Source organism: Martes martes (genome assembly GCF_963455335.1).
Source record: "Martes martes genome assembly, chromosome: 4".
NCBI lineage: Eukaryota > Metazoa > Chordata > Mammalia > Carnivora > Mustelidae > Martes > Martes martes.
Window position 1 is genome coordinate 104,303,634 of NC_137891.1, and position 23,244 is coordinate 104,326,877.

Below are 23,244 nucleotides of genomic sequence, written 5' to 3' on the forward strand. Positions count from 1 at the left end.
TGAAATCTTCAGTTTAAAAAAAAAAAAAAAAACTTTCCAAATACATTCATAATTTTATTTCTCAGTTCCCTTTTTAAAATTGCTATTCAGGGCACCAGGGTGGCTCAGTGGGTTAAGCCTCTGCCTTCAGCTCAGGTCATGATCTCAGGGTCCTAGGATGGAGCCCCATGTCAGGCTCTCTGCTCTACAGGGAGCCTGCTTCCCCCTTTCTCTCTCTGCCTGCCTCTCTGCCTACATGTGATCTCTGTCTGTCAAATAAACAAATAGAATCTTTAAAAATAAATAAATAAAATTGCTATTTAATATCCCCTATTACCCCAAATATTTTTCTCATCTTTACATTTCCCAAAATAGTTTGCAAATTTCTCTTCTTTAATACATATATTTTCTTTCCTCTTAAAAGATACTTTCCTTATTTAATCCCAGTTCAACTGAATAATTTCTTTGGATTCCATATAACTTTTTTTTCAAAGTATTTAAAAAAATATATATTGTTTGTATTATGGGCAGGTACTGTTTAAAGTTCTTTACAAGTGTTAACTTATCCTCACATCAACCCTACGAAGTAGGTACTTATGAAAAGTACATATTTTACTTACTATATCCTTATTTTTTTTCTTTCTTTTTTTTTCACTATATCCTTACTTTTAAGTGCTTCTTTGGGGTGAGTGTATGTTTGTCATATTTCTGATATTGCTTGAATACTCTGACAATAGAGACCATGAATTTTAATTCTTTAATATCTACTGCACTACTAAAAGTGTCCTACATCAGGTTTACACTTCAATATTTGATAAATAGTAAATATAATAGCATCATGTACAATCACAACAAAACTGCATTCCCTTTCTTGAGAAAAATATATTTTGGATAACACCAAAACTTACTTTTCCATTTTCAAAGTATCTTGGCCAACGGAAGCTTGACATTACTCGTGTAAATCCATATGGATGAGCAAGCATAAATCCAACTCCCATTTTGTACAGTCTGAAGGTTAAAAAATGATATCATCATAGAAGAAACTATTTTTAGTTTCTTCTATTTTTAGTTTAAAAGGTAGGTTAAAAAAAGGGGGGGTGCTTTATTTTACCTACCTAGAGTCCCAGAATGTAAGAATAGATGCTCCTCCAGCTCCATGTCCTCGCTGATTGTCATGGTTATCAACAAAGACAAGTGCTCTATCAGAAGGCATAAAACCCCATCCTTCTCCCCAGTTCCTATTAAAACACACACAAAGATATGTATTCTTTTCCAATAGCTTTAAGGTAACCTAAATGTGTATTTCTTTTGGTACCGCAGGCCTAAATGAAATTTTCTAATTAAAATGATTATTCTATAGGAGTTTTAAAATATATATATAAACAATATACAGATACATTATACATTCCATGTATGTATATATGTATGAATTACTTGTATTACATTCACATTATAGTTATAAGATTTTTGTTATTAAAAAAGTCATTTTAGAGATTTTAGTACATTATAATTTAGATAAAACCAGAATGATCAATATCCATATGATATCATACAGAATGGAAAACTGGATTAAAAGTAGGTTTCAATATTACATTGTTATAATGTAAATATTCTAATATTTGAAAATAATTGATAATATATGTAAATCATTTTATATAAAATATGTAAATAAGTATATGCAAATTTAAAATAGTCAACTTGTAAGTACTTCATAAATGATAAAATCATTTTAACAATAACATGGCCTTCACATACTATATGCAAATATAGTATAGTTATATAATATAAAAGTCTCTAGGGTATTTTTTGGGTTTCTAGATACCCTCATGATTGACATTCTTAATAATAAAGATGATAAATTGGAGTGTGGGGAACTATTACCCTCATTACTAGTAACTGAATCCTTAAAAGTTCTAAATAAGTTCCGAAGATAACTCAGATTGGGATAATAAGACTAATACATCTTTGAAATAATTTAAAAGACAAATTATATTTCATTTACTTTAAGTAAGCCATCTTCTCTCCATTCCACTTGCGCAGAACTGTGCCTAGTTTTGCACCATACTTGAATTCTGTCACACGGCCATTTCCAAAGTACTCCTCACTTTTAATTGGCTCACCACCCAGATCAATTACCTAGTAGAAATATAGGGAAATATCATTTTATTTTTTTAACTTTTTTTTACCCCTAAAAATATTTATTGCCCTAAATTGAGACACTAAAATCAAGTTCATCCTTTTTTAAAAAAATATTTTCTTTAGGTCTACTGGGTGTTTTTTTTTTTTTTTTGAAATATCATTTTAAATCAGAACTTTAAAGACTTTTAACCAACAAGGTACTATTATATAGAAAATGGCTTGAAACTATTTTTATTATTTGAAAAAGCGTAAATGGCTTTCCCTAAAGAAAGATTCTTTTTTTGTGCTAAATTATATGCTACAATATTAAAAAAATAATATAACAAAGTGAACTGTTGGCCTGTGAGAATGTTGACATAATTTTAGTCTTGTACATAATGATAATAAAAAGGCTTGCATTTCTACAGCACTTGATATCTGGTTCACAACATTTCTAAGTGCTAGACTATGTTAACTCATTAATATTTAGACAAAAACATGACTATTATCATCATCCCTTTTTTATATGAAAAAAAAAATGTTGCATAGAGAGGTTAATCAATTTGCCTAAGTGAACACAGCTAATAGTGCTAAAGCCAAGATGTAAACTCAGATAGACTGGCTCAAGAAAACCACTGTAATATTATCTGTCTTTTCTAATGGTCTCTGGGGAGATGGTAAAAGACACACATGTCTGCAGCCTAAATAAATTCTCTGCACTTCCATAAAACTTCTTGTGATAAAGAGTTAGGTGTTAGATACTGTCTCACTAAAAGAGGTTCAAGAAAACTCTTCTATATAAATGATGCAGCCCATAAACAACTGAAATTGTATTAATTAAATCTATCACTTATTTTCTTTTTTTTAATTTATATTTTTTTAATTTATTTGACAGAGAGATAGAGAGCACAAGTAGGTAGAGCAGCAGGCAGAGGGAGAGGGAGAAGCAGGCTCTCCAGAGAGCAGTGAGCCTGCCGGGCTTGATCCCAGGAGCTTGGGATCATGATCTGAGCCAAGAGCAGCCACTTAACCGACTGAGCCACCCAGGCACTCCTATCACTTATTTTCTACTGAATTAAATTATATTATTTCATATACACATGAAATATAGATACATATATATATTAACATACCTCCTGGTAAATGAAAGGTTTACTTCCTTCAGCGAACCACTTTGTATTTAGATTATGCAGTTTATCCAAAATTGCCTTCATGTCTCCAGGCCACATGTGCTTAGAAGCATCAATTCTGAACCCTGCTACACCAATGTCAATGAGGCGGTTCAGATATTCAGCGATTGTGGAACGCACATAATCTTTCTCCAGTGCAAGATCAAGAAGACCAACCAGACGACAATCTCTGACCTATTAAAGTAAACATTTTGTGAGTGATAGACAAAACATCACCTTTACCTGAGAATCCATTTGATTATGCATTCATTTATTCATTAACAGATATTTCTGTAGTGTCTTCCTTGCATTGGGAACTGGAGATACTGACACTATAGTATGGACATACCTTTGAAGTATTTTCTAGTATAAAAATGGAGTATGTAGGAAATAAAGTAGATGAGCTTTTTGACTGGGACAAATTAAATTGGGAAAAATGTTTTACATATCAATTCAAGTTTCTTATTTTTAAAGAGTCATACTTGGAATCCTATTTTCCTAAGGAATCCAGGCCAGTATTTAAAATGAAGATCAATAAACTACATGTAGATAATTAAAGGCACAGATAGCTCTTTATTTTGATCACTATGGTTTTTTTTTTTAATTACCTGATAAGGATCATTATAGTTCTCAATATCTCCACTTCCAGTTTTACATTTACCATCATTAAAATCCCAACCAGAGAATGGGACTGCTGGAAAATCTCTATATCCAGGGTTGAAGTAACTTCCACAAGTACTGCTTGTTCCTGCACCCACACCATTCCCACACATATGATTAATTACAGCATCCACATAAATATGGACCTGAAAAACAAAGTTTTTATTTCAGTTTGACTTATACAGAGGTAATAATCTATGGTATTACTGACTGAAGTTTATGGTATGTTAATCACACTCCAAAATAGGTCTTTGTTATTTTTTAACTTCTCTTCTTAGTAAATCAAAAGTCAAGAGTGAAGGGAAACTAATGTGAACTGAATACCTATCTGCTTTCTATCATCTTGGTAAAATACATATGTGATAAAATTATAGAACTGAAACTACCATAACAATGAAAAAATGCAGCCTTTTTGGGGGGGAGGTAAGAATCAGCTGAGATGCAAAAGAGTAGTGGTCTTTGAAATTTCCATGTATCACCCTAAGAAAGAAGTAGATAGCCTTTATTATTTATTAAGCATCTGAAGGTAAATCTTGTCTCTCATGCTCCTTGCCAAAAAGAATATAATTATTTACCATCAAAAACCCTATGTGAAAGAAGACCCAGAAATTATAGGTGGAGATACAAGTCACACAAAAATTACAGCAAATAATGCAACTAGAATTTCCAATTCCTAACTAGAAAAGTATTCCCCAGAAATTTGTATAGTTTTAGGACTAAAAGTTGATACTTGCTTTATAAGTAAGTTCACTTTAAACTTTGACTTAAATTTCTTTAGTAGACAAATAGCACATATACAAAAATTTACAAAAGCTGAACATAACATAATAATTAAATTTTAGTTATAGCTTAAGTTAAAGTAAAATAAAAAATAAATACGGAAAACATTTTCTTCAAAACAAGCAGGAGAGAGGAGAAATTATTTTCCTAAATATTTTTTAAAGGAAACTTTATTTTTTTATTTATTTTTTTTTAAAGATTTTATTTATTTATTCGACAGACAGAGATCACAAGCAGGCAGAGAAGCAGGCAGAGAGAGAGGAGGAAGCAGGCTCCCTGCGGAGCAGAGAGCCCAATGTGGGGCTCGATCCCAGGACCCTGGGATCATGACCCGAGCCGAAGGCAGAGGCTTTAACCCACTGAGCCACCCAGGCGCCCCTAAAGGAAACTTTAATTCACTTACACCAACGTTGTTACATCTAGTCACCATGTCTTTGAATTCATCTTCATTTCCTGATCTTGTGCATAACTTGTAGCTAACTGGTTGGTATCTTTCCCACCAAGGTCTTGAAGGGTTATTAATCACAACATTTTCATTGGGTGGAGAGATCTACAAATAAAAAATCATGATAAGTATCAAATTACGGGTTACTTTATATCACTGGATACTCTAGAGACTAATCAATAATCTAAAATAATTTCTTAATCTTTGCATATACAGCTACATTTTTAACAACCACATGAAAATATTAACAACATATTGGAAACGTCCTGCTGAAGAAGGATTATATCAGAAACAAAACATAACATTGCCAACAATACTAAACTTTTTTTCTTCCTCAGTAATACGTTTCAGCTTCACAGATACAGATCATGATAGCCATTTACTATAAGCATAGCAAACCACAATTTATACTGTGAACAATACCCACCTGAACCCCTCCAAATCCTTTTGGAGCTAAGTATCGCTCACATTCAAGAGCAATGTCAATCCAGCGCCACTCAAACAGATGGACAATAGTTGTCCGTCCAGGTTTGGTATTTGGGGCATACTGAGCCCAGCAGAACCCAATGACTGAAAGCAATAGAAAGAACTTCATTTTGCTTTGAAGTTGCCAGCATTCTTTCCAGCAAGTATTTATCTTCCTGTAAGAAACATGTTTTACTAAGTAAATGTTAACATGAATAAACACATAGAGAAAGTGTTTATTCAAAATCAGAAAAGGATTATCAATAATAATATTAACAGGTGAGGAATATCTATAAACAACCTACCAGGAAAACAATCTAAATGACCTTTTAGAACTTAATGTTTTCCTTACTGAGGGAATATTAACCTTTTTAAACATCTGGCAGCTTATATGTAAATAATCCTTAATCATGTATTATTTAATTAGGATTAGGTTTTATTTCTGAAGTCCTTCACTAATAGGACAATCACAATCAAAGGCAACTGAACTTATAGTCAAAACATTGCTTTAACTATTTATTTGCAAACATTATAATGTTTCAATTTCAAAAAGAAATAGGATATTCAATCCCATTCTATCTCTAATTTTTAGCTATTTAAAGGTCTGCATTAAGATTTAAGAAACTATTTGGAAGTTGAATGCCCATGAATTGAGGAAACAGACCCTTTCCCCACCTCCTTCAAATCATGTGCTTAATGCAATGCCTATAGCAGTAGAGTGTTTTGGTTTTTTCTCCTTTTGGCTAAATCTCTCTCTCTCTTTTTTTTAAAGATTTTATTTATTTCTTTGACAGAGAGAGAAAGACAGCTAGAGCAGGAACACAAGCAGGGGGAGTGGGAGAGAGAAAGCAGGCTTCCCGCTGAGCAGGGAGCCCGATGTGGGGCTTGATCCCAAGACCCTGGGATCATGACCTGAGCTGAAGGCAGACACCTAACGACAGAGCCACCCAGGTGCCCCAAGCTAAACATCTCTTATACCTGATAGGACATTAAATTGATAAATTCAATCCCATTTTTTTTCTTTTTTTTTTTTTTCTAAAGATTTTATTTGACAGAGAGAGATCAGAAGTAGGCAGAGCAGCAGGGAGAGAGAGAAGGGGGGAAGCAGGCTCCCTGCGGAGCAGAGAGCCCGATGCGGGACTCAATCTCAGGACCCTGAGATTATGACCTGAGCCGAAGGCAGAGGCTTTAACCCACTGAGCCATCCAGGCGCCCCAATCCCATTTTTTTCTTAACATAAGTAAAAACCTATAAAAGAGAATAATACTACAGACGGGGAAAACTTAATCCATTTATCCAATAAGCACTTTGCTTAAACTGAATGCTGCTTTTTGCTTAAGCATGTGGATGATTTTCAGGATACAGTGATGAATAAGACAGGATTCTTATTCTCAAGAAGCTTACATTCTATTGAGGAAAGAAAATATATGAATGCTCAACATTACTCACAATCAGGGAAATACAAATCAAAACTATAACAAGGTATCACCTAACACCTGTCAGAATGGCTAAAATTAACAATACAAGAAACAACAGGTGTTGGCGAAGAGATGGATAAAGGGGAACCCTCTTAACACTGTTTGTGGGAATAAAAACAGGTGTGACTACTGTGGGAAACAGTATGGAGTTTCCTCAAAAAATTAAAAATAGAACTACCCTATGATCCAGCAATTGCACTAGTAGGTATTTACACAAAGGATACAAAAATATAGACTCAAAGGAGTCCATGAACCCCTTTGTTGGTTGCAGCATTATCAACAACAGCCAAACTATGGTAAAAGCCCAAATGTCCATTGACTGATGAATGGATAAAGAAGTGGTGTGTGTGTGTGTGTGTGTGTGTGTGTGTGTATGTGTGTGTAATGGAATATTAGACATAAAAAAGAATGAAATCTTGCCATTTGCAACAATGTGGATGGAATGTATTATGCTAAGTGAAATAAGTCAAGCAGAGAAAGACAATTATCATATGGTTTCACTCATATGTGGACCATAAGGAATAGCACAGATTACCACAGGGGAAAGGAGGGAAAATGGAATGGGAATAAATCAGAGACAGAGACAAACCATGAGAGACTCTGGACTCTGGGAAGCAAAGGAGAGAGGGTTACAGAGGAGAGAGGAGTTGGGGAATGAGGTACCCCGGTGATGAGTATTAAGGAGAGCACATGCAGTGAGAGCACTGGGTGTTATACAACTAATGAATCATTGGCTAACTGAACATAATAGGGGGAAAAAAAGGAAAATTAAATAAGATAAAAACAAAAAGGAAGGCAAACCATAAGGGACTGTTTAGTTAAGAGAACAAACTGAAGGTTGCTGGAGGGGAAGTTTGTGGGGAATGGGCTAAATGGGTGATGGGTTTGAAAGAGAAAACTTGTTAGGATGAGCACTGGGTGTTATATGTAAGTGATGAATCACTAAATTCTGCTCTTGAAACCAATACTACACTATATGTTTACCAACTTGGAATTATAATAAAATTTAAAAAATGAAATCTTGCCACTTGCAATAACATGGATGGACCTAGAGTTTATTATGCTAAGCAAAATAAGTCAGTCAGAGAAAGATCGATATCATATTATTTCACTCATATGAGGAATTTAAGAAATAAAACAGATGGTGCACCTGGGTGGTTCAGTCAGTTAAACATCTGCCTTTGGTTCAGATCATGATCCCAGAGTTCTGGAATCGACTCTCACATTGGGCTACCTGCTCAGTGGGGAGTCTGCCCTCTCCCTCTGCCCCTCACCTCCACTACTGCTCTCTCTCTCTTGCTCTGCACTCTTCCTCAAATAAATAAATAAATAAATAAATAAAATCTTTAAAATAAAATAAAATAAAATAAATTTTAAGAAAGAGGGCGCCTGGGTGGCTCAGTGGGTTAAGCCTCTGCCTTTGGCTCAGGTCATGATCTCAGGGTCCTGGGACTGAGTCCCGCATTGGGCTCTCTGCTTGGCAGGGAGCCTGCTTCCTCCTCTCTCTCTCTCTCTCTCTCTGCCTGCCTATCTGCCTACTTGGGATCTCTCTGTCAAATAAATAAATAAAATCTTAAAAAAAAAGAGAGAGAGAGAAATAAAACCTATGAACATATGGGAGGGGGTAAAAAAGAGGGGAGAGAGAAACAAACTATAAGAAACTCTTAGTAATAGAGAACAAACTAAGGGTTGAGGGAGAGAGGTGGGTGTGGGATGGGCTGGATGGATGATAGGCACTTGTTAGGAGGGCCCTAAGGAGTGCCCTTAAGGAGTGTCCTTAAGGAGGGCACTTCTTATAATGAGCACTGGGTGTTGTATGTAAGTGACAAACCACTTAATTCTACTCCTGAAACCAATTTTGCACTATATGTGATCTAACTAGAATTTATATAAAAAGCTGAAAAAAGAAAAAGGAATAAAAAAAGAAAATATATGAATTAATAATAATAATAATAATAAACAACTGAAGATAAGTTCAATAAGTTCAATAAGAACTAGTATGAATTAACAGTAATAAAATAGAAAGTGACTTTGTCATCAAAATATTTTAATAGTCAAGAAGTCAGGAAGATTTCTCTGTGGAAAGGATTTTCAGCTAGGATTTGACAGATAAGAAGGAGCCAGTCATTTGAAAGATGAGAGAAAGAACAATCTAGAGGAAAATACAACAGAAAAAAACCCAAGGAAAGAAAAAAACAAAGTGACATTAAAAAAAAAAAAAAAGTAGCTAAACAATGTGTAATAAAGTGAAGGGTAAACTGATATGAGGTCTATTAGGCCAGATCATTTAGGACCTTGTAGAATATAATGAGAAATTCTTTGAGTCTGTAAAAAGCAAAGCGAAGAAAGTTTGGTATACTTGAAAAGAAAATCACGCTTGCTGTCATGAAGAAATTGGATTATGTGAAGACAAGAGTAGAAATTAGGAGATCAGTTGCACTTTTTTGGTGATCTAGGAAAGAGGTGAGTGGCTTGGACTAAGGGCACTGACAGGATATAATTCAGAGACAGAAAGGCAATAGGTTTATGGATAGATTAGAGCTGAAGAATGAGGGAAAGAAAAAATATAGAAAGGTATTTGGTGATATCATATTAAGATGAGGAAAAACAAGGAAGTACCAGTTTTAGGGAAGCGTTATGCAGAACACTATGGTCCATAATTACTCCTCTATCAACCCTAATGCTTTCCTTTGGTCCTTCTTCTAACCCACCATGTAAACACAATTTGTCCTACTTTCTTAGTCAGTTCAAGTTGTTAAAATAAGATTATTACAGACTGGGTGGCTTAAACAACAAATATTTATTTCTCATAGATCTGGAGGCTGGGAAGCCTGAAATCAAAATGTCGGCAGTTCCAGTGTCTGGTGAGACATAGATAGCCATTTTCTCCTGTATCTTTACATGGTGGAGGACAGAGAGTGCTCCGGTCTCTTTCTCTTCTTATAAGGACACCGATCCCATCATGGGGGTCCACTCTCATGACTTCATCTAAACCTAATTACTTCTCAAAGGCCCCACAGCCTTATACCATTGCACTGGGAGTTAGGGTTTCAACATGTAAATTTTGGGGGAAAGGAGACACAAATGTGCAGACCCTAACACTTACCAACTGAAAAACTAAAATTCCCTCACATTTAACAAACAATTTCATTGCTCCATGATTTTCCAAATATCACCTTCCAACATCCTTATGTACTTAGCCAACATCCTTGTGTACTTAGCAACTATTTTTCCTTCCAGATGCAGCTGAGGTAGCATCTTTTGAAGCTCATCCTGATATTTCCAGGCATAGTTAATAACTCCTCTGTATGATAATTTTTTAACTTTTATGACATTATTAAGCTATATTTGATTTACATTATAAATATACTGTAAATAGCTAAGTATTTACCTGCTCATCATTCTATACCAAACTTCTTAAAGGTAGACCTTCTACCTAATATTCTTAGAAACTAGCAAAACACATAGCATAATGGCTTATATGATCAATAAATTTTTGTAACATAAGACTCTAAATTCCAGAGACTCTTGGGTGGCTCAGTCAGTTAAGCATCTGCCTTTGTCATGATCCCAGGGTCCTGGGATTGAGTCCCACATCTGGCTCCTTGCTCTCTCTCTACCTTTGCCCCTTCCCCTGCTTTTGCTTGCATTCTCTCTCTCTCTGTCAAAATAAATAAGTAAAGTCTTAAAAAAAAAAAAAACACTAAATTCCAGGCATTGTATAAAATTCTGGCATAACATGGGTGATGTCCTCAATGATTTTCCAAAGTAAACAGTGTCAGAAATTATGTGATACAATCTAATCTTTGTAAAACCTTTGTACACATGAACTAATGCCAGATAAACTGAATAAATTGTCTGGGCTCATATGGTAAATAGAGCCAGTGATTTGACAATAGATTCTACCACAAATCAGCATTCTCTGTATTACTCCAACAGTTATCATAGAATTCTAGAGGTGTAATGTCCAATATCATAGCCACAGGCAATATTTCACTACTGAGATCCTGAAATGCTAGTCTGAATGGAGATGTGCTATAAGTGTAAAATATATTCCAAATTTTGAAGAATTAGCATTAAAAATTAGTGTAAAAATAATTTTATGTCATTTATGTTGAAATAATATTTTGTGATTCATTAGGCTAAATAAAATTTATTATTAATACTAATTTCTCCAGTTTCTTTTGACATCTCTCTCTCTTTTTTTAAGATTTTATTTATTTATTTCAGACAGAGAGGGAGAGATTGCAAGCAGTGGGGAGGGGCAGAGGAGGGAAGCAGACTCCCTACCGAGCAGGGAGTCTGAGCAGGTCTCAATCCCAGGACTTTGGGATCGTGACCTGAGCGGAAGGCAGACGCTTAACCGACTGACCCACGCAAGCACCAGAGAAAGATTTTCAAAAACAAATAGGAAGAAGAATTTTCAGGAAGGACGAGAGACCAACTGGATGAAGATGAATATCAGAATAAGAAAAAGGAGCGAAGACTGACTAGACAGTGGATGATATAGGGCTGATGGTGATAATGGGTTGAGAATTAGATAAGAGCATGGTTTGAACTTCATACTTAAGCTTCCAAATGTTAAGAAAATGACCTTAGGAGTTAGATAAACTACAGTTTAAATCCTAGCCTTGTCATTTATTATCTATGTGGCCCTGGAAATTATCTTTTTTTTTTTTTTTTGGAAAATAATCTCTTTATCTATGAACTAGAAAATGTAACATGTACCTCATAAAGTTGTCATCATGATTGAGTGAATTAACATCAATAATACTGTTACCCCAGTAAATGATATATTAAAAACCCAATATATTTGGTTTCTGTGATATTGCTATTACTGTTTTATTATTTTTATTGCTGGTATTATTCAAACTGCTCTAAACTCATGCTCTCTTTCTTTTTTTTTTTTTTTTTCATGCTCTCTTTCTACTTTCACTTATAGTCACTTGGACATTCTCTCTTTCCATTCCATTATTTCCAAATTCTAATAATACCTTCTACTCTCAGAAGTATTTGCATACTTACCCCCGCCATGGGAATAGTGATAAGGAACCAGCAAGGTTTTCCACCTGCTCTTTTTTCCACACTTTCTTTTCTTTTTCTCTCTTTTTGTTTTAACCTCTTCAGAGCTTATAGGAGATCACATGTTGATTTTGAAATAACTTCTCATCACTGCCTCATCCGTTATCTCTGAACTGTTTTTAATACCGTTTCACATGTATTTTATGGTGTTATTATTAAAATAACAGATAACTTGCAGACATAAGCTGAGAAATTTTACTAGCATCACAGCATAGGTGGATGTATATAATTATACAACAATCGTCTATCAAGGGTCAGTCATTGTCAAAGATTTTCTCATTTAATCTTAATTATTATCTCAAACAATCTAAAGAGTTATAAACTCCCATAGGAGAGACATTAAAACAACTAAAGCATCTTTATATCATGTGAAGTAAAATCTGCAAACAAACCCTTGACATCTTTGATAGCAATAACAAAACAAAAAAAAAGGGGATCTGGGTGGCTAAGTCAGTTAAGCCTCTGCCTTTGGCTCAGGTCATGATCATAGTGTCCCAGGCTCAAGGCCCAAATCAGGCCTGCTCAGTGGGAGCCTGCTTCTCCCTCTCCCCCCAGGTCCTCCACCGGCTCATCCTCTCTTTCTCTCAAATAAACAAAGAAAATATTAAAAAAAATAAGAAGAAGAAATTTGAAATTGTTGTTATGTCTGCTTCCCATTATGGATTTCCTAAAATTGTTTTCCTCAGAGAAGATATTCACAGTTATTAATACTAATATCAATGCTCCATTGCCCATATCTCATATTGCTTGGATTGCCTTACAAAGAGGAAATTTTCTTCTATTTTAAAGCTTTAAGGGCTACTATAATATGTCAAATGAGATGTATTGGGAGTTCCTTAAAAACCTGAACTAGGACATTTGGTAAAAAGCAATACTCCTTAAGAGGTATTTATATTTGAAGTGCCAATAAAACATATACAATTCTAGGAAGAAAAAACTAGGGGCTCAGTTGGTTAAGCCACTGCCTTCGGCTCAGATAATGATCCCGGAGTCCCAGCATCAAGTCCCAGGCTCCAGCTCCGCGGGGAGTCTGCTTCTCCCTCAGACCTTCTCCCTTCTCATGCTCTCTTTCTCTCTGTCTCTCTCTCAAATAAATAAATAAAATCTTTAAAAAAAAAAGAAGAAGAAGAAGAAGAAAATACTATTAACTTAGACTTCTCCATAAGTTTGCTAGTTTCTGATGTTCTCAAGTATTTTTTTCTCAATCAGTATTGAGATATTTGTTATTTTATTTAATGTCCACAATATAAATGACATCATTTAGGGGGAAAGCTCTAGAATAAATCCAGGATTTCTCTTGATACATGAAATACCATAAACTTAGTGATTCAGCTTAAAGTCTACTTAAACCATACCATGTCATAAATAGAATAAAGGAGCTCTATTAAAATGTTAAGTAAAAAGTGTAGTAAAAAAACTAGTATCTATTTCTATGGCTTTCTTTCTACTTATATAAATGTCAGTCAGTTACCTATATAAGTATTAGCTATGACAATGTTCTTTCCCCCATCCAAAGCAACCTCGCATCTCAGGCAGATAGTAATATATTTTTTAACATGTAAATAAATTAACATTAACCAAGAAGAGACAAGTTATCTACTCTTATCATTTGTAGTTATTAGCCTAGATACCTCATAGTTAAATTTCTTTAGGTTGTTTAAAATCATAAAACATTTTAATGGAAATACCTTATCCGTCACATCTATGCTTATTTTTCACTTTTATTTATCTCTAAGTATTTTTTTCTATTTTCATTGTTTTGAATATTTTAGAGCTTTAGGTAGTATCATTACTACAGCATTTGGTCAAGTTAGTGGTTTCTCTTACTGAAAAAAGTGATAATTCTTTTAAACTTTGCATTGAATCATGTACAATTTTCTCAAAACTGTCTCCTACAAGCTCTCTATTCTCATGAAAAAAAAAAGAAAAAGAAAAAAAGAAAAAAAAGGAAAATAAAAACAGGAAATTGAAACTAAGCTCAAGATAATAAACCACATGGGAAAGTTAGAGAAAAGAGGCAAATATAATCAAGTTTGCCTACCAGATTTCTTAAATGAAAGAAACATTTTGAGCCAAGGCTCAGACACACTTCAAACACAAACAGTACATTTTGTGCTGCTGGAAACTGAAACTTGAGTTGTCAACAAACCTAAAATAGGTCGTGAAGCTTTGGGCAATATCAAATCATATGACAGAAACCATTTCTTTCAAGAAAAAAGTGGGGGGTAGGGACTACATGATACCCATAAAACATTAAAATAACTTACCACATCATTTCTTTAAATCAGCAACCTCTCAAAGCAGTCTTTTCAATTGCAGAAAAACAACAAAAAAAAAAAAACAAAAAAAAACAAGGGGAAAAAACGCTGAATTTAGGACTTTATAGATTTTCTATAATTCTTTTCTTTCCAATAGGTGCTCTACAACCCTTTCCAATTCTTCAAACCTAATTTGTAAAAAAAAAAAAAAAAAAAAAAAAGTCTAACGTGAGCTCCATGATGATACTTGATTGGCTACCGTCACTCCCGGTTGCTGAACAAACCACAGTCTTCTCTCCTCTGCTCAAGTTGCTATCCTGCCACCACTTCTAAATTACACTGAACCTTTTCAGTTGTTGGCTTTCTTTTTCTCCTTCTCTTTTTTTTTCTTCCTTTCTCTTTCTTTCAATATCCTCTCCCAATCTCAATTAGTCTTTTTCTTTCCTGAACCATCTATAGCAATCTGTAAGAAAACTTTTTTTGATAAAAAAACCTTAAAGACAAAGATTAAAATGATTGTGTCAAATTAAACAGTGTGACTAGGATGTAAACAAAGTCTCTAAGCCAAACATCTAATTTTGAATCTGAGCTTTGCCATCTTCTGTGTGAACCTTAGAGAAATCAAAGACTATTGCATTTAGGTCTCAGTTGGAAAATGGGGGTAATAGTATTATTGATAAACAAGATAGAAATACAAAAATAACTAAAAACAACTAACTATATATTGAGTACAACTATGTGTCATTTCAGTGTATTATCACTTTGATTCCTCACACAAACATAAATGCAATATAGGATTATGATTATACCCAGTTTTAAATGAAGGGAACTGAAGTACACTAAATAAGGTAATTTGTCCATGGTCAAATTTCAGTAAATGCTGAAACTGAAATTCAAAACCGAGCAGTTTAACTCTATAGTGTGTTTGTAGCCAATACTTAGGCTTATCAGTCTCCGTCACTGAGTTGTAAAAAAAAAAATCAAATACTTTATCTGAAGATATTTTAGAATCTGGTAATTTCTGTTTAGCTAATATTAATATATTTAGAAAATTGCAAAAGTAGTTCATCTCTTATTTCCTGTTTTTCAAATTTTTACACCAAACAAAATTAATATTTCTCTATTACAGTGTGAGATTTTTGTTTGTGTGTTTCTTTTATAGAGAGAGAGCATGAGCATGAGAAGAAGAGGGTAAAAGAGAATCTTAAGCAGGCATCACACTTAGTGCAGAGCCCAACATAGGGCTTGATCTCAATACCCTCAGATCATGACGTGAGCATAAATCAAGAGTCCTCAGCTGCTTAACCAACTGAGCTACAGAGAGGCACCCCTCTCTGTTATAGTTCTTATTCCAGATCTTATTCATAAATATTCAGTGCTCCTCCCAGCAGGTGAATTACACACCTTGTCCTGTTGAATTTGGGAATATCTATGTAATTTCCTTTGGCAATGAAATAAAAGCAAAAGTAATATGTTTTAATCTGGGGCCTCTGTGATTGTTAAAGCATGTAGCAAAATGAAGTTTCAGTGACAGACTGTAAAGTGACTAATATGAAGAGTCTCCTTGTTGATTTAAGGTAAAAGTGAGAAACAAACTTGGCTATTGTAAGCCACTGAGAATTCAGGTTTTTTGTTATTGTGACATCACCTATTCTATCCTGATTGATGCAACCATTAAGTTCCCTTAATTAAGCTCTTTGATTCTTAGACATTCTACTAGACATTTCTTTTCTCTTGGGATGTAGGAAGAAAGAATAAATCATAAGATCAGAGAACATTAATATTGAAAGAGACTACTGGAATAAGCTAGTCCAATGGTTTCCAGATTTTTGAGCTCTTAAGTAATCAGTAGAATCTTTAAAAAATTATATAAAAACATTTTCATATAAAAGTCATGAAATTCAGTTTCATAAAAAACTACCACTGATATATTATTTTTTTTAATTTTTTATTTTTTAATAAACATATAATGTATTATTAGCCCCAGGGGTACAGGTCTGTGAATCGCCAGGTTTACACTTCACAGCCCTCACCATAGCACATACCCTCCCCAACGTCCATAACACCACCACCCTCTCCCGACCCCTCTACCCCCCAGCACCCCTCAGTTTTGTTTTGTGAGATTAAGAGTCTCTTATGCTTTGTCTCCCTCCCAATCCCATCTTGTTTCATTTATTCTTTTCCTACCTCCCAAACCCCCCATGTTGCATCTCCACTTCCTCATATTAGGGAGATCATATGATAGCTGTCTTTCTCCAATTGACTTATTTCGTTAAGCATAATACCCTCTAGTTCCATCCACGTCATCGCAAATGGCAGGATTTCATTCCTTTTGATGGCTGCATAGTATTCCATTGTATATATATACCACATTGATATATTATTCTTTGTTTTTTTAAAGATTTTATTTATTTATTTGACAGAGATCACAAGTAGGCAGAGAGAAAGAGAGGGAAGCAGGCTCCCTGCTGAGCAGAAAGCCTGATGCGGGACTCGATCCCAGGACCCTGAGATCATGACCTGAGCTGAAGGCAGTGGCTTAACCTACTGAGCCACCCAGACACCCGATAATTATTTAGATAAGAATATATTGTTCTTACCTAAATCTAATTCTCTTATTTTATTGATATAAAAAAACAAGACCTAGGAATGAGACGAGCAGTATTTATATTGAACAAATAACAACTTAAAAAAACTGACTGTGATGTCAGCATCATGGTACCATGAGTGATTCCTTTCTCCTCACCTTTTTTACAATTAATTAGTCACCTATAAGTATTAAAGTGCCTCTCTGTATTATACCAATTTCTATCTACTTGTGCATGCAAAAGTAAGTGGATAGGATCTCAGAGTGGACTGTGGATTCAAGGGAATTGGTGAACCTGCTCCACTGGCACAACGTTAGAGTGGGATAGATGGCAGAGGAGGCAGAGGACAGGGAGTAACCCACTGAGGCAGCTCCCTCTTAAGGGCAACAATGAAACACTCTGGGCTTTGGGCAACAGAAGGAGCTACTTCCCTGGCAGAGGAAGTGATAAGTGAAAGAAGCTGACACACTACCTAGCTGCATGTGGGTTGCAGCTGGAGGGGCTTGTTTCTCACCTGCGACACAAGAGTTTTAAGGAGGGACCTCTGTGACTTGGGGGAGGAAGAGGGAAGAGAAGGAGGCAGACAAGGAATATTAAATGGCACTGAAGGAACTTAATTTCCTTCTGTATGCTTCAGAATTTCAGCAGTAGGTCTGTTCATAGATCTCTTGAATTTCTCTACACTAAGATCCACCTAATGGACTGTAGCCTCCCCCAAAGTTCCAGATGCTAAATCCACATCTAGCCCAACTCGCTGCCAGCTCTTTTTGCATACTTCATCCCAAGAACGAACACCCATGGTAGAAACCAAAAACTTGAGCTATAGTGCCACCTCCTGGATTACAAAAGAAAGTTTTCTAATTGCTAGCCTGTTGAGCTGTGATAACCATATAACACAAATTTTTAAGTAAGAAAAGTGTTTGCTATTTCAAATTTAAAATCAGAGACACATATTGTCAGACACAATGAGAAATCAGGTAATATGACATTATGAAAAGAAAATAATTCTCCATATACTGATCTCAAAGACACAAAATATTGAAATGAAACTGATAGAGAATTTAAAATAAATTTTATGAAGAAATTTAATGGGCTACAAGAAAACCAAAAAAAGCAACTCAATGAACTCCATATAAAATTAATGAACAGAATGAGTTCTCTACCAAAACAACTGAAATTAAAAACAAACAAAAACAAATTCTGGAGCTGAAAAAAGTCATAGAATGAAATAAAGAATGCATTGAAGAGCATAGGTAACAGAGCAGATAAGAAGGAAGAAAGTATAAGTGAGTTGGCAGATAGGATTTTAGAAATGATTCAGTCAGAAAAGGAGAGAAAACTAAGATTTTTAAAAAGTGAAGAAACCCTATGAGTACTATCAGATTCTATCAGAAAAGAAAATAGAATAATTAGTGTACTTAGAAAAAGAGAGAGGGAAGGGGGCAGAGAGTTAAAGATATAATAGCTGTGAACTTTCCAAACCTGGGGAAGAAACTGAACATACAAGTCTGCAAAGCTAGAACACCCTATTATTTCAATGCAAAAAGTCCATTTCCAAGACACTTTATAACAAAACTGTCAAAAATTACTTATGAAGAATGCTAAAGGCAGCTGGGGAAAAAAGAAAGTAGTTTACAAGAAAACTCCCATTTAACTATCAGTGGACTTTTCAGCAGAAACCATAGGGCAGGTGAGAATGAAATGAAATATTTAAAGCATTAAAAAATAAAAATTGATAGCTAAGAATATGCTATCTGGCAAAGTTGTCCTTCAGATATTAAGGAGATATAAAGATTTCCCAAATAATAATATCTTCAAGGTTTATCTTCATTATAACATATGGCAAATTTTCCTTTTTAAAGGCTGAATATTATTCCCTCATATGGATATTACCACATGTGACTTATCCATTCATCTGTTGAAGTACACTTGTATTGCTTCCACCTTTTTGGCTATTGTGAGTAAGGCTATTAAGAACATGGGTGGGTGAATAATTACCTTGAGAATTTGCTCTCAATTCTTTTGGGTATCTACCCAAAAGTGGAATTGCTGAATCATATGGCAATTCTATTTTTGTTTCATTAAAAACTGCCACACTGCTTCCCATAGCAGCTATACCATTTTAACTTCCCACCAAAAATGCACAGGATTCAATTTTGCCACATCCTCAAAAACACTTGTTTCTTGTTTTTTTTTTGTTTGTTTGTTTTGATAATAGACATCCTGAAAGTGAAGTAATATCTTTGTGCATATTGATAATTTATACATCTTTAGAGATAAGTCTACTCAAATCCTTTGCCCATTTTTGAATTAGGTTGTTTTTTGTTGTTGTTGAATTTTAGGTGTTCTTTGTATATTCTGAATATTAATCACTTATCAGATTTTAGGATTTGAAATATATTCTCTCATTCTGTATACATCTTTTGATGAAAATTTTTAAAAAAATTTTGTGAAGTTCAATTTGTCTATTTTTTCTTGTTACCTATGCCTTTGGTAATGTATAATGTGTGTATTACATAATGCCTTATGTAATGAATCACTGTCAAATCCAATGTTGTGAAGCTTTAGCTCTGTTTTGAGAGGTTTTTTAGTTCTTAAATTTAGATTTTTTGATACATTTGGAATTAATTTTTGTATACAGTCTTAGGTAATTGTGCAAATGAAATCTTTCATGTGTGGTTATCCAATTTTCCTACCACAATTTGTTGAAAATACTGTCTTTTCCCATTGAATGGTTTTGGCATCATTCTTGCCATCATTTGACCAGGAGTGCCTGGATGGCACAGCCATTTAAGCATCTGACTCTTGGTTTTGGCTCAGGTTGTGATCTTGGGGTCCTGGGATCAAGCCTATATCAGGCTCCACGCTCAGCAAGGAGTCTACTTGGGACTCTCCTTTTTTCACTCTGCCCCTCCCACTCGTACTTGCTCTCCCTCTCTCACTCAAATAAGATAACTCTTGAAAAAAAAAAAAAAGAATCATTTGACCATATATGAGAGGCTGTATTCCTGGATTTTATTCTATTCCATGGATTATGTCTGTCTTTATGCCAGTACCACAATGTTTTGATTACTATAGGCTTATAGTAGGTTTTGAAACCAGAAGTGAGTCCTCTAGTTTCGTTCTTTCTCAAGATTGTTTTGGCTATTCAGGGTCCCTTGATATATGAATTTTAGGACAGAATTTTCTTTCTTTTTTTTTTTAAGGTCAGTGGGATTTTGATAGAGATTGCACTGAAGGTGTAGATTACTTTGGATGTACTGACATTTTGATTCCCTAAGTATTCCAACCCATGAAAAGAGAAATGTTTCAATTTATGTCTTTAACATCTTTCAGCAATGTTTTATAGGTTTTACTGTACATTTTTCCACCTCATTATTTGATTCCTAAGTATTTTATTCTTTTTCATGCTATTATAAATGATTTTTTCCATAATTTCCTCTACAGATTGTTCATTAGTGTACAGAAATGCATGTTGCATTTGCATCCTACTACTTTGCTGAACTTATTTATTCTGACAAGTTTTTTTCTGACACGGTTTTTTGGTGGAATCTTTAACGTTTTCTACATATAAGATTATATTTACAACTCAATAAAATAAATAACTTAATTAAAAAGTGGACAAAGGCCTAAACAGACATTTTCAAAGATATACAAATAGCAACTGGTACATGAAAGGTGTTCAATATCACCAATCATCAGGAAATGCAAATCAAAACCACAGAGAATTAGGGCACTTGGGCGGCTCAGTGGGTTGAGCCTCTGCCTTCGGCTCAGGTCATGATCTCAGGGTCCTGGGATCGAGCCCCACATCGGTCTCTCTGCTCAGCAGGAAGCCTGCTTCTCCCTCTCTCTCTGCCTATCTTGTGATCTCTCTCTCTCTGTGAAATAAATAAATAAAATCTTAAAAAACAAAACAAAACAAAACACAAAGAGCTAATATCTCCCACCTGTTAGAATGGTTATCATCAAGAAGATGAGATAATAAATGCTAGAAAGGATGTGAAAAAGAGAACCCTGTACACTGTAGATGGGAATGTAAAGTAATACAACCACTATGGAAAACAGTACAGAGATTCCTCAAAAAAGTAAGAACAGAATTACCATATGATCCACCAATCCCAGTAATTTATGACAACATGGATGGATTTGAAAGGGCATTATGCTAAGTGAAATAAGCCAAAGAGAGTAAGGAAAATACTGCATTGTTTCACTTGTAAGCGGAATTTAAAAAAGGAAGGGGAAAAAGTCAAACCTATAGTCAGAGAGTAGAAAAGTGTTTAATAGGGACTGAAGGGTGGCATAAATACAGAAAAGGTTGATAAAGGGTATAAACTTTCAGTTATAAAATGAATAAGGTTTGATGATCTAATGTATGACATGGCGACTATAAGTGATACCACTACTCTGTAATTGAACTTTGTGGAGAAAACTTAAAGGAAATATGTCAAATGATAGATGTGTTAATTAACTAGATGGGGGGGTGCAGATTCTTTCCACAATATATGTATATATTAAGTCATGTTGTACACTTTATCTGAAGATTTTATTTCTCAATTATACCTCAATAAAGCTGAAAATCATATATCATCTGTGAACAGAGATAATTGCATTTCTTCCTTTTCAATTTGAATGCTTTTGTTTTCCTAACTCCTCTGGCTACAATTTCCAGCACTAGGTTGAACAGAAATGGTTAAAGTGGGAATTTTTTACTTGTTCCTTATTGTACAAGAAAACTCTTCCCTACTTTTCGGCATGGTGTATGATGTTCACTGTGGGTTTTCCATATATATAGCTTTTATTATGTTGAGATAGTTTTCCTCCTATTCCTAGTTTACTCAATGTTTTTATCATGAAAATGTATTAAATTGTGTGAAATGCTTTTTATGTATCAATTGAAATGACCATGTAGTTTCTGTTCTTCATTCTTTTCATGGTTTATATTACATTGATAAATTTTCATATGTTGAACCATCCTTGCATTCCAATAATAGATTCCACTTGGTTATGATGTGTAATTCTTATAACATGCTGCTGATTTCAGTTTGCTAGTATTTGGTTGAAAGGTTTGTTTGCATCAATGTTCACAAGGGATATTGGTCTGTATTTTTTCTCTTGTAGTTTTTTTCTGGCTTTGATATCAGGGCAATGTTAGTTTCACAGCATGAGCCAAGAAGTGTTGCCTGCTCTTCAAATTTTAGGCCGAGTCTGGGAAGGATTGGTATTATTTCATCCTTAAATGTTTTGTAGAATTCACTAGTAAAGCTGTCAGTCCCAGGGCTTTTCATTGTCAGAGTTTTGATTACTGATTCAATCTCCCTGTTTTGTTTTGTTTTTTTTAAGATTTTATTTATTTATTTGACAGAGAGAGATCACAAGTAGGCAGAGAGGCAGGCAGAGAGAGAGAGGGAAGCAGACTCCCCGCTGAGCAGAGACCCCCAACATGGGACTCAATCCCAGGACCCCAAGATCACGACCCGAGCCGAAGGCAGCGGCCCAACCCACTGAGCCACCCAGGCGCCCCAATCTCCCTATTTGTTATAGGTCTATTCAGAATTTCTATTTTTTGTGTAACTTATTCTTAGTAGGCTTTGTATTTCTAGGAATTTGTCCATTTCATCACTCAATTTGAGTAGAACTGTTCATCATACTCTTATAATCCTTTTTATTTTTATAGAATCTGTAGTAATGTACCCACTTTAACTTACGATTTTAATAATTCAAGTCTTTTTTAATTAGTCCATCCAGTTATAAATATGTCAAATTTGCTGATGTTTTCAACTAATCAACTTTTGGTTTCACTGACTTTCTCTATTATTTTTCTATTCTCTATTTCATTTCTATGTAATCTTTATTACTTCGTCCTTCTACTAGCTTTGGATTTAATTATTTTTCTTTTTCTAGTTCCGTAAGTTGTAAAGTTAGCTTGTTGGTGTGAGAGCTTTGTTTTTTAGTGTGATTTATAACAATAAATTCTCCCCTTAGCACCACTTTTGCTGCATCCCATAGTTCCAGTACATTGTTTTGGTTTTCAGTTGTCTCTAAGGGTTTTCTAATTTCTCATCTGACTTATTTTTTGACCTACTGGTTGTTCAAGAATGTTGTCTAATTTCAATGATAAAATGAACTTTCCAACTTTCCTTCTGTTACTGATTTCTAATTGAATCCTGCTGTGGTCAAACATACTTTGTATGCCCCTTTCTATAAATTTACTGAAACTTA

General features: G+C 34.6%; 1 protein-coding gene across 3 annotated transcripts in view; it reads right to left on the reverse strand.

Annotated features, from left to right (window-relative positions):
* LOC308342481 (pancreatic alpha-amylase) overlaps positions 1 to 23,244 on the reverse strand; it is a 41,853-nt gene that overhangs the window by 3,014 nt on the left and 15,595 nt on the right. Inside the window, exons 2-9 of one of the 3 annotated variants that reach the window (XM_080802935.1) lie at positions 14,444 to 14,481; positions 5,579 to 5,792; positions 5,110 to 5,256; positions 3,875 to 4,072; positions 3,231 to 3,461; positions 1,982 to 2,115; positions 1,095 to 1,217; positions 888 to 987 (exon numbers count right to left, since the gene is read on the reverse strand). In XM_080802935.1, the coding sequence (XP_080659061.1) occupies positions 888 to 987; positions 1,095 to 1,217; positions 1,982 to 2,115; positions 3,231 to 3,461; positions 3,875 to 4,072; positions 5,110 to 5,256; positions 5,579 to 5,792; positions 14,444 to 14,451 (1,155 nt within the window). In that variant the 5' untranslated portion in view covers positions 14,452 to 14,481. Of the gene's footprint in view, positions 1 to 887; positions 988 to 1,094; positions 1,218 to 1,981; positions 2,116 to 3,230; positions 3,462 to 3,874; positions 4,073 to 5,109; positions 5,257 to 5,578; positions 5,793 to 14,443; positions 14,623 to 23,244 lie in introns of those variants that run through there. The other 2 variants (XM_080802934.1, XM_080802936.1) reach the window with 2 other exon arrangements.